Source organism: Lactuca sativa, chromosome 5 (genome assembly GCF_002870075.4).
Source record: "Lactuca sativa cultivar Salinas chromosome 5, Lsat_Salinas_v11, whole genome shotgun sequence".
Classification (NCBI taxonomy): Eukaryota; Viridiplantae; Streptophyta; class Magnoliopsida; order Asterales; family Asteraceae; genus Lactuca; species Lactuca sativa.
In genome coordinates this window covers 280,708,079-280,720,689 of record NC_056627.2, presented here as the reverse complement: position 1 = coordinate 280,720,689, position 12,611 = coordinate 280,708,079, and the positions used below count along the sequence as shown (strand labels likewise).

Below are 12,611 nucleotides of genomic sequence, written 5' to 3'. Positions count from 1 at the left end.
ACCAGATGTTAGTGGTAAGATATGGTTTAGCTCAGAACCTGTTTGTCGAAATGCCTGAGAGAGATGAGAGATGACTGATGCTGTTGAGGCTAAATGTGAGCTTTCGAATATGAGAGTAACTTTGGTCTCTGTTCCAGTGGTGAGTGAAGCTTTTAGAAGAAACCACAGCATTGAGAAAGCAACCAAAGTGTTGAGGTAACTTGAAAACTTATGCATCTTCATTGATATTCTTCCTTATTCATTACATAGACTCTTATATATCTCAAAAGTTGTTTCCTATTCCCCAAATGGTCATTCCAGTATAAAATAATTTTTTTTTGTACTCAAGATTCCATCACACTGTTTGTTAAAAAGTTTCCCAAGAAAAAAATTTGTTGTAGCTTTCAATGAAGTCAAGCCATCAGCAACACTTACATTGTGAATGTTGTTATAGTAAATATGAATGCAAATGTCTTAATCCGAAGAGCTACCAATGGTTTAAACTTTAAAATGCAATGAAATTTTGGTTATTCTTAGTTTACAATGCATCTTATGTCAACTTGTGTCATTTTCAGAAGTCAACATGTACGTGGCTTTGACTAAATAACCCATATTCTCTTACATTAATACCCATAAAGAATTGTAATTTTATTGTTTGACTATTTGTACAAACTTTAAACGCCCTCTAAAATATGTAAGTAAAGGGATGCTAGGGACCAATATCAAATTACAATGTTGTAAAAAGAAATGAAAGTTGGACGCGATAATAAACAAATTAATGGAAGTACTTTGTCATTTTTTGCATTTACTCTATTTATTTCAAGTTCCATATGAATTTCCATAGAGATTGGATTTTGGAGCCACACCTCCTGTTTTATAGACAAATAAAACGATTCTATGCTCTTAAATTTGTTTAATGTTGTAAGAAAATTGAGATTCAAGTATATGCCACTTAGGTCAAAATAATGCTGATATCAATCGAATTGTGTAAACAAATACCAAATAAGATGAATCTGTTGATTACTACAAAGATGGGTGAAAAAATACAGATAAAATTCGACTAAAGTGATTGTGGTTTTATGTGTGTGCCAAGTTTGAACAGAAACAAGAAAGCGTAAATTGAGCAAAAGTGAGAAAAGGGCCAACTTACAAATGAAAAAAAAAACATCTAGCAACATGAACCCAAATCAAACTATTAATAACACTACCTCCACACGATTACAACATGAATTGATATTTCAAAAAGATCATAATTGATATTTCACCCCTATGTGTTAGTATCATGAATTCTAATATGAGATAATCACCGAGGATACTTTCTGATTCATATACAAACTAGAAAGCAACATAGTAGAGTTGTATTCTTGTGTAGGAATGTTCAAGATGTTAGGATAACAAAAAAAAGCGTACAGTATATTGATTATATATATTCATACTATTTGCAAAATGGATAAAATTAACGAAATATTCGGCAGTTAATAAATGTTTCTCTGGAAAATAACCGTCACATGTGGATCAAATTCACTTTATGAAAATGTACACTGATCAGCACATCTTACTTGTAGTAGATCACAATTTGAGTCTTTTTTGATACTCATATATATTCTAATATTTACACTCGGTTGCCTTGTGACACCAAATCACCAACTTTTCTAAGTTGTTTGATGTAATTATTTATAATTATAAATTGAGTTATTGTGGTTAAGTTAAAGACTTCACAAATATTTATTTTATATCGATAATTATATTTAATCTAAACATTTCATTAGTTTGTTAATTAGATTCTAACAACCCGTTTTCTTGCAATTCAGTAAACACAAATTCGTAAACATGGTGGAAAGAGTCAACAAGAAGAGTATACCCTACGTAGCATTATTATTATTATTATTATTATTATTATTATTATTATTATTATTATTATATTTTCATCCAATTGAAATTTTATTATATAGCTTGCTTTTTTTTTCAGCTCATAAAATAATATGTTTTTTTAATCATAAAGTCAACTAAATCATTCAGTTATTTTTGTACGTAGCTTTAAACAAATAACCTTCATTTTCTGAATACAAAAACTTGCTTTCCATTAGATTACATAAGAGTAATTCGAGGAAAGTGCAATGAAGTTGCTACGCATACTAAATAAATAAAAATCAAAACAATATCTCTATCATACCAGATAAGTCTTATAGTTTGATTTTTTTTATTCTCTTATTGGTTGACATCTTACTTATTAATACAATTGTAATTACATGAAAATTTCCCTAAACTATCCAAATGACTGGGACTTATCATCCAGAAGCATACATATTATTTTCTTACCTGTATGATTTGGACATAAAATGTTGAACATTTCCACGACTTTCTATATTCCTTTGCAATTTGTGAATGAAAATATAGTTAGTCGACTTGAATACACTGAAGAGATATTTCTTATGTCATGGCTAAAACCTTGAAATCATTTCTATAGTCTTTGTTGACTTTTCTTATAATATAATACTCATATATACTTTCAATAATAACTGAATAATAGTAAATCAGTTAGATCACACCTTTTCCTATATATATATATATATATATATATGGTGAAAGAGTACCAATAGAAAATTGGGTGGGATTGTCTTTTACTCTGTAGGCATACTCTTTCTTTTCCTATAATGAAAAACAAGCTTATGTCTATTATTGTTATTTTCACCATTTGTTTGTTTAAGATACCTTTTATTGTTAAAATCGATGCCAAATCTATACGAAGTAACTCTAGTGATCCATTTGTCATTGGTGCAATTGTGGATATGTCATCTCGAGTAGGCAAAGAGGCTAGAGTTGCCATGGAAATTGCCATAGATGATTTCACTGCAAAAACAAATCAAAACTTGACGCTTTACACCACAAATTCTAAAGGAAATATTGTTCAAGCAATCCAAGAAGGTAACTCAACTCATCTAATGCCATTTGTTTTGTTCAATATGTTTCTTTTCTTTTTGGTAAAACCAATATGTTTCATGAACTTGGTTGAAATGCAGCCACCTATCTCATTGAAACACATAAAGTGGAGGCGATTTTAGGGCTACACACCATGGAAGAAGTGGTTTCAGTTGCAGAGGTATGTAATGAAGCACAAGTTCCAACTTTCTCTCTTTTTGACTCAGTTCCTCAATGGGCACTAGATCGGTGGGCCCCCTTCCTATTTCAAGCTTCGCCTTCTCAGTTTCCTCAAATGAAAGCTTTTGTTGCTATTCTTGAATCTTACGGATGGAGTCGTTTTACTTTCATATACGAAGATATCAATTCAGCATCCACTCAAATCATTCCACATCTCATGGAAGCCATTAAAGAATCTAGTACTGTAGAAATAAGCAGCATTGTAAAGCTCTCGCCTTTATCCTCTTCCTTTTCATTGCCAAAAGAACTCGAAAGAATCAGTAAAGAACAATGCAGAGTGTTTCTTCTTCATTCCTCTTTGGAAACAGGCGTTCGCCTTTTTCAAAATGCAAAGAACATGGGGATGATGGAAAAGGGTTATGTGTGGATCACAACAAGTTTAATCACAGATCTTCTCCACACTGTAAATTCCTCTACTTTTTCCACAATGGAGGGCGTTTTGGGAATTGGGAGTTTCTTCTCACAGTTTGATGAATTTACCACAAAGTTTCAGAAAAAGTTTAAACTCGAACAACCTGAAGAAGAAAACAACATCCCTGGGGTTTTTGCAGCTCAGGCGTATGACGCTACATTGATTGTGGCCTCTTTACAATTCGTTGACCAAAAACCACTTGCATCACATAAATTTCCAATCATAAATGTTATAGGAAAATACTATAGAGAACTAGGGTTTTGGTCAGAAGGACTCGGTTTTTCTGAGGTTATTAATGATAAAACCACTTATGATCCCTCTTTGAAAAGTTTAGGCTACATTTTTTGGCCTGGGAAACCGTTGCATACTCCAATTGGATGGGCTATTCCTACAAATGCCAATCCATTACGAGTAGGTGTCCCAACAATGGCCATGTTTAAAAAGTTTGTAGAAGTGAAATATGATCATAAAAATCATAATCTCACTTACAAAGGCTACTCAATTGAGCTTTTCAAAGAAACCATCAAACTCTTGCCTTATTACTTGCCATATGAATTTCATCCCTTCAATGGAACATACGATTCTCTAGTGAAGCAAGTTTATTTGAAGGTAAATCAATGACTCAATCAATCATATATTGTTCTTGTTATTGGTATTAAATTCTTTCTTTATTCTTGTAGAAATTCGATGTGATAGTTGGTGATGTATCAGTAGTATCGAGGCGCTATAAGTATGCTGAGTTCACGCATCCGTATACAGAAACAGGGCTAGTGATGATAGTGCCTGTTACATCGTATCATGGACAATGGTTATTTGTGAAGCCCTTTACATTAAGCATGTGGGCTTTAACAATTTTAATCAATATATATAACGCCTTTGTGATATGGCTGATTGAGCACAAAAACACCCCTGAACTTGGAGGATCCGCTTTGAATCGCACTGGAATTCTTCTCTCTTTAGCCTTCACTAGAATGTTCTTCACTCATGGTAACTTTTTAATAAAACATTCCACGCACATTTCAATCCTCTTGTAACAGTGTTAATCTGTTATCATCATCATTATCATCATTCAGGTGATGAAGTTCATAGTAATTTGACCAGAATGACAACAGTGGCGTGGCTGTTGGCGGCAATAATCATCGGGCAGTGTTACACCGCTAGTCTCACCAGCATGCTCACTGTGAAACGGCTGATACCTAAAGTAGCAGATTTTGAAACCCTAAAAAATGGTAATGCAGTTGTGGGGTATGGTCAAGGGGCCCATGTTGCCAGTTATTTGGTGGATGTTCTTGGTTTCAAGAATCGAAACATTAGGGCTTTCACTTCTCCAGAAGGATACGCACGTGCCCTTAAAAACAGAGAAATATCAGCGGTTTTTCTTGAAGCTCCTTTCACTAAACTGTTTCTCGCTAAGTATTGCAAGAGCTTTATCACTGCTGGACCTACATTCGGGGATGGAGGATTTGCATTTGTAAGATTATATAAACTTTTCTTAATCTATCATTTGAATATCTGTTGGATTTGGGGATACCGAGTTGTATCTATGTTATATGATTTGGTTGCAGGTGCTTCCGAAAGGTTCTCCAATGGTGGCTGATTTTACTAAAGCGTTATTGAATGTGTCTGAAAGTGGAACCCTACAAGAGATAGAGAGAAGAATGATTGGTTCTGAGAAATGTGTAGAGATGGATTCGGATCATGATGAGTATGAAAGTTTGGGTCTTGGTAGCTTTTGGTCGCTTCTTGTTTTGACAAGTGGGACTTCGACTATTGCTCTTGTAATTTATGTTGTTATTAGCTTGAGGGATTATTGCCGGATCGAACAGAAAAGTATAATTTCAATTTTTTCAGATGTTAAGAAATACTTTGTGATTCCAAGGAAACGAATCTCAAGGAAAGTTAGCGATTTAGAAAGTCCTAAAAATCTCAACATGGAAATGACTTGAGTAAGTGCACCGATTTTTAAGTTGTCTCGAATATTAAAAATCAGAGTATCCATCTTTGTTGTGTTTTTATTATTGATATTGAATGTATAGGTATTTGGACATTGGTGTGGACAAACTGGAAAAAAGAAGAACAATCATTAAGTTCAAATAGCAACACCATGATGGGGATGCCATTCATGCACATGATGGACATCAACAAGAACAATTCTCACCATGCTGTCATGTGACAAATGGATCACATGAGGTCAGCCACATCTACCAACCTTTTTATAAGTAAGGATATTATGAAAATAGATCATATACCCTATGATTAAATTTTTCTAATTTACTTGAAAGATAATCCCGACTTGCATAATGTGATCCTCTTATAATTCTATTAGAGGTATGCAGATGGATTGGGCTTTCTGGGCTTTTGTGGATTAGATTTGGATTGGGCTTTAGATGTCATTGGATCAGGATCTTGGAGCTTTGCAGAGGTTGCAAATATTTTGGTAGGACGGGTCCTCAATTTGGCTTTATCTAGGATATTTTTTTGATAGATTTGGGCTGGTTGGACATTTTGTTAGCTTTTTCTCATTTTGTATCTATATAATCATTTTTTGTAAATTTTCCATTTGTAACAGTTAGTATATGCAACATCTGTGATTTGGTTTTGTTGTGTTTATAAAGGTTAATTGGTTATAAATGTGGCAAGGTATATTAAGAAACAGTAAGATGAACTTTAAGGGTTGATAGTGAGAAGAAATTAAAGTTAGCTGCTATTAGTGAGTTTGACCGACATTGACATTGGGGTCAAACTCAAGATTATGAGATTTAGTGAGATGAATGCTTTGAAGGGTAAAATGGTACAATAATGTAAGTAATTAATGAAGGGTTGGTGGTTATGCGGTCATTATTTGCTAATTATCATGAACATAGGTGAAATTAAGGTGTAATTTAGGTATAATAGTTTAGATATGCCGTTTCCAAAAAAAAATATCATGGATCTTTACACCATACTTTTCTTACACTTAACACATTGCTCCAGAGTTTCATTTAAGCAAAGAAAGGAAAAGAAGCGGGAAAATTGATAAAAAAATCATTGCTCCGAGTAGGAAGAAGAGAGAAAGGGAAGAAAGATTTATACTAATCTTACTTATAAATTGTCTTCCCAAATCGGGAGGAAATGGAGAGAAAGGAAAGGAAGATCAATCATTTTCTTTTCTTTTCTCTTGTTTTCTTTTCTTTTCTTTCCTTTAGTGAACTCGGGAGCGAAGTTAAGATCTCTTGAAGAAGATGAGTTGTTGAAGACTTGAACTGATTCACACATAATATGTTCCGATTAGGGAGGACACCAACCTATGTTTTAAAAAGTGCGCCTAAGGCGCTAGGAAACAAGAGAAATGCCTCCAACCTCCAAGGCGATGTCGTGTACAGGAGGCATCGATTTTTTTCTGTGAATCATTGATTTTTTTAGGCACCAAGGCCGCCTTTAGGGATTTATGTACCGTTGGGCTTTGGTTTGGGCTCAATTCTGCCATATACATATTAATTATTTTTATTGCTTTTTAACTGTAATCATATTTATGTGTTGTTTATTAGTTCATGCTTCACATGCATCGATGTCGACTCTACATTTCTTTTGGGTATTCTAAGAGTTCTCGACAATCACCATAAATCCATGTATATCCTTCCCTCATTTATTTATCGATGCGGTTTTCTTCCCTCGTTCTCTATTTTCTTATGTTGCCATTCTTCTAAAGTCTTTTCTTTTCTTCCCTTCTTCCCATTCCACTGATACTATGGACACCAGCAATGCTATTGTTGGTATTGATGATGCAATGGATCCGGGCAAGAGATATGGTACACCCGGCCCAACAAATAGGCACAAATTTATTTGCAAATTTTGTGCAAAGGTAACTTCTGGAGGAGTTTATTGCATAAAACAACATTTAGTCGGTAGTTTCAAAAACTGTAAAAAATTCCCAGTATCCGGACCTTCGAATGACCCAAAAGAAGTGGAACAAAATTCAAGAACTACCGAACCTTCGAATGTATTGGAACTGATGACTACAATGAAGATGATTATGGCTTGTGACAAAAGAGTAGCAAGCCCCCACCTAAGAAAACCGAGAGAAAAGGGTCTTGTAGACAAGTTTTATGCTAATAAACCAAATAACATACTCAAAGGTAGAAAAGGTGGGAAACAACAAACAATAAACGAAGTGTGTCGAAAGACCTTAGGGACCAGGCTTGTAAGGATATAGCTCCTTGGTTTTATGATGCGGTGCGACCTTTTAACACAACGTCTTACGATGACTTTCACATTGCAATGGAATATGTTGTATAATTTGGCCCGAGATTCAAACCAGCAAGCATGCATGAGCTTAGAGTTCCTCTGCTTAAAAATGAAGTGAAATCCACCCAAAACGTGTTGAAAGAATACAAGAAAGATAGGGCAGTAAAAGGTTGCTCGATTCTATCAGAAGGATGGCATAATTTAACTGTTCAGAAAGATATCGTGAACTTTTTAGTGAATTATCCTAAAGGTTTAGTCTTTTAAAGTTCTTGGATATCTTGGAAATCAAAAAATATGCAAACATATTGTTTAAAAAGGTTGATGATATGGTGGAAGATATAGGAGATGAGAATGTAGTGCAAGTGGTGACATACAATGCATCTAACTACGTTAAAGCAAGTAAGTCTTAGTAAGACTCTTTTTCTTGTTAGTTAATCTTACCTGTTAGTAAGACTCTTTTACATGTTAGATATATGTTTTGAGTACACATGTCTTACTCTTACATAATTACCTGTTTGCCAATATCTTTATTATTTCTCTCAAACTCTTTTAGGAATAATGTTAGAGGCAACAAGACCACATTTATACTGGACTCCTTTTGCATCACACTATATCGATTTGATGTTGGAAGATATTGGAAAGATCCCACATGTGCGAAATACTTTGAAGGGAGCAGTCATCAGATTTACAAATTAGAGATACCTACATAGGCATGCAATCATTAGATTTGCAACATTATTCATTACTCTCTCCCAAATGCATAAACAAAAAAAACACTTTGTAGAAGATGATCACGTCTCCAAAATGCATACACACTTATGCATACACACTTTGAAGGGAGCCATGTTTTGCAATGGCTATATCTATAGCCATGTTGGCATTGTCAACATGACAGAGGTTTACAAATTAGAGATACCTACATAGGCCTGCAATCATCAAATTTGCAACATCATTCATTAATCTCTCCTAAATGCATAAACAAAAAAACAATTTGCGAAAGATGATCACTTCTCCAGAATGGAACAATACCAAGTGGTTAAAAGATGTTGCGGGGAAGAGACTAACATCAACTTTTTTTGCAAGAAAGGTTTTGGGGAAATATAGTGTACTCTTTAAAGTTGAATGGACCTCTTGTTATGGTTGATAGAATGACAGATGGAGATAAAAAGCTGACCATGTAATACATTTATGAGTCCATGGATAGGTCTAAAGAGACTATCTCTGCTAGTTTCTTGCATAAGGAAGCACAATATAAAAAATCATTTGAATTTATTGGTGAAAGGTTGGATTACCAACTCCTTAGACCATTGCATGCAAACGAGGTTTTCTTAAATCCGGAATTGTGTTACAAGAACCCCAGGAATGCAATGTGTGTAGAGGTTATGAATGGATGGTATGTAATTATTCAAAGGTTGGTACCTGATTTGAGCACTCAAGATAAGATTAGGGAATAAATAGACTTATATCAAAATGCCCAAGGTCTTTTTGGCAACCTGATGACCATAAGACAAAGAGGCAAAAGAGCTCCATGTAATAAAACACACACACACACACACATATATATATATATATATATATAATTTCTCAAAGGTTAGTGCCTGATTTATTTTTATTGTTAGTAGCGGATTGGTGGTTTGCATATGGAGCGTCGACACCAGAACTATAGAAATTTGCGATCCGAGTTCTTAGCTTAACTTGTAGTGCTACGTGTTGTGAGAGGAACTGTAGCGTTTTTTCAACAAATTCAATAAAAAAGGAATAGATTGGCACAAAGTCGATTAAATGACATGGTGTATATTAAATTTAATCGTGCTTTGTAAATAAGATATCAAAGAAAGGACACCACATACTATTCTTTTGAAAGAAATAGATGAGTAAAATGTTGAGGATGATGACTTTGTGTTTGATGAAGATGATTTAACTTGGTCTGGTGTTGATAAAGCTTCATGGGAATCTGAGCCTACTTATTCCACTAGGAGGTCATCTACACCAAGTTCAAATTCATTAAGAGATAAAGGAAATGGTGTTTTTGAAACCTACACTCGTAGAGGGGCTTTTGGTGGATTTAGATTTATTGGTGAAGTTGATGAAGAGATAGAAGAAAATATTGGATTTTCTGAAGATGATGGGGAGAAGGTACATGGGATTGATACTGCTGATGATGATGCCTTTTAGGCATTTTGGTTACTGATGATTTTTGTTCCGTTTCTGTGTTTGTGTTTTTGAGATATGGCATTGATGTTTTTACTTCTTAAGTTAATTATATTAAGTTATTTTGTGTATGAGGTATGCTTCTAAAATAGTTTTATTTATTTATTATTTAGTTTTTTTTGTAAATATAAGCCCTCGCGTACATGAATTCCTCGATTCGAAGAGCCTTGAAAAATGAGGCTCTCAGGTTGCTAATTGCCTTAGAGTGTTCACGCCTTTTAAAGATAAGACATCAACATAGTTGATGTTGGTGGAAATTTGATGAGGATGGACTGCAATTAGTGATTCTTGATGAAATTTTGGAATGCTTATGCTGTAAATCATATAATGTTGTTAGATCAATGATATTATATTTTTAATTTCATTATTAATGGGTTTACACCTTTACAACAACTCAAGAAATTAATGGTTTGAGATGAATTAGGGTTCATAGTTTTTTTTTTTTTTTTTTTTTTTTTTTTTTTTTTTTTTTTGTAGATTTGATGATGTCTATGACCTTATAATGATATGCTTATGTTATATGATGTTTGGTATATCATTTTTGTAACAACCCAAAACAGGATAAAAAATTTTCATTTTTAAAACAAGTACTAAAAGTATAAAAATTGTTCCAAAACCATCACAATGTATAAATATCACAACATCAGAGTACAATATCAAAATACATAAATAATGGGAGAGAATGTTGTGCCATCATGTTGGACCCTTCCCCTTAGTACCAGAAGTACCTGAAACCATAAACATAATCTGTAAGCAAGCGCTTAGTAAGTTTTCCCCAAAGTAACACATACAAACATACAATTTATTGCTATGGGACTGAACCGGATGACACCCTTCGACACCTTCAGTAGTACCAAATCTCCCACTTGAAGCTCAAGGTCTGAACGATGTTGATCAAAATAACTCTTCTGATGACTCTGTGCGACCCGCAACCTGTCGTGCACATGCTGAATCAACTCAGTAGTCTTGAGCACCACCTCGGTGCTTCCCATGAGCCGATGTCTGACCTCCCCCCAATAAATCCGGGTCCTACACCTCCTTACATTTAACATATCAAAAGGAGGTCGGTCTATACTAGCATGATAACTTTTGTTGTAGGAGAACTCTGTCAGCGGAAGGTAAGTATCCGAACTTCCTATAAAATCCAATATGCAAGCCCGAAGCATATCTTCGAGTGTTTGGATCGTCCGCTCTCTCTGACAGTTGGTTTGGAGGTGGTATGTTGTACTGAAATGAAATTGAGTACCCAACTCCTCATGGAACTTCCTCCAAAATCTGGAGGTGAAACGAACATCGCGATCCGAGACCACAGATATCGACACCAGTAACTCAACCTCAAATCTCGATACATCTTCATGGCCCTCGGGTGGATAAATTTTGACTAATGTGCATCTTCCAAATTCGTCTGTCTCTCCCCACCTTATGTCGGAACCCAAACCCTACCACACTGTGTCAATAACCCCTGTTTGTCTCTAACAAACAAAGGAATCTACCCTCTAATACGCTTAGTCTTCTAATTTTCCTTTTTTCAATCCTTCCACCTGAGCCTCCTTAATCATATCCATCAAAGGTGAAGTGACAGTCATCCTCAAACATATATCTTGGATCGATGAGCATACCGCCTTACGACTCAAAGCATTGGCCATCCCGAGGTGGTACAAAATCTCGCAGTCATAATCTTTTACCATATCTAACCACCTTCGCTGCCGCATATTTAAATTCGGCTGATCCATCAGATATTTCAAACTTTTATGATCGATGTAGATAGTACACCGGACTCCGTACAAATAGTGCCTCCAGATATTAAGGGCAAACACCACCGCCCTTAATTCCAAATCATGCATGGGGTAATTCGTGTCATGAGGCTTTAGCTGCCTCGAGGCGTAAGCAATCACATGTACATAAGAACAACACCCAATCCTGAAATAGAAGCGTCGTAGTAAACCAAAAAATCATCCAATCCCTCAGGTAATGCGAGAATCGGGGCTTCGCACAACCTCTGCATCATTGTCTCGAAGGCCAAATGCTGATCTGAACCCGACCGGAATGTCACATTCTTCTTGGTCAGACGAGTCAGAGGCATCGCAATCTTGGAGAAGTCCTGAATAAACCTCCGATAATACCCTGTAAGACGCAAGAAACTCAAAATCTATGATGTGTTTTTCAGAACATCCCAACACATCACAACCTCGATCTTGGCTGAATCCACCAACATTCCATCCTGGTTGATGATGTGCCCCAAAAACTGCACCTCACGCAACCAAAACTCGCATTTGGAGAATTTTTCATACAACCTCTCCCTTCTCAAGGCCTCCAACACCTCTCATAAATGCTGCTCATGTTGCTCCTTGGTCTTGTAGTAGACCAGGATATCATCAATAAAAGCAATCACGAATCGATCCAACATCGGCCTGCAAACCCGATTCATGAGGTCCATGAATGCTGTTGGGGCATTAGTGAGCCCGAAATGCATGACCACAAACTCCTAATGACCATAACGAGTTCTAAAGGCTGTCTTCTATACATCCTCATCCATGATCCTCATTTGATGATACCCTGACCGAAGATCAATCTTGGAAAACCAAAAGGCACCCTGAAGCTGATAAAATAGATCGTCGATCCTCAG

The 12,611-nt window shown here is 35.5% G+C and overlaps 1 protein-coding gene across 5 annotated transcripts; it reads left to right on the top strand.

Moving 5' to 3' along the window:
• The first annotated feature begins 58 nt into the window (after positions 1–58).
• LOC111919980 (glutamate receptor 2.8) lies at positions 59–6,195 on the top strand. 5 transcript variants are annotated; one of them, XM_023915554.3, is made up of 8 exons: positions 59–195; positions 2,785–2,904; positions 3,000–4,159; positions 4,231–4,537; positions 4,624–5,021; positions 5,116–5,496; positions 5,587–5,769; positions 5,877–6,193. In XM_023915554.3, the coding sequence occupies exons 2-6, from the start codon at positions 2,805–2,807 to the stop codon at positions 5,494–5,496; spliced, it is 2,346 nt and encodes a 781-aa protein (XP_023771322.1). In that variant the 5' UTR covers positions 59–195; positions 2,785–2,804; the 3' UTR covers positions 5,587–5,769; positions 5,877–6,193. The 5 variants fall into 5 exon arrangements, with proteins under 5 accessions (XP_023771322.1, XP_042758841.1, XP_042758840.1 ...); XM_042902907.2 differs by lacking the exon at positions 59–195 and having other exon boundaries at positions 1,907–2,904; positions 5,587–5,740; positions 5,887–6,195; XM_042902906.2 differs by lacking the exon at positions 59–195 and having other exon boundaries at positions 1,907–2,904; positions 5,587–5,740; positions 5,877–6,195.
• Positions 6,196–12,611: the final 6,416 nt, after the last annotated feature.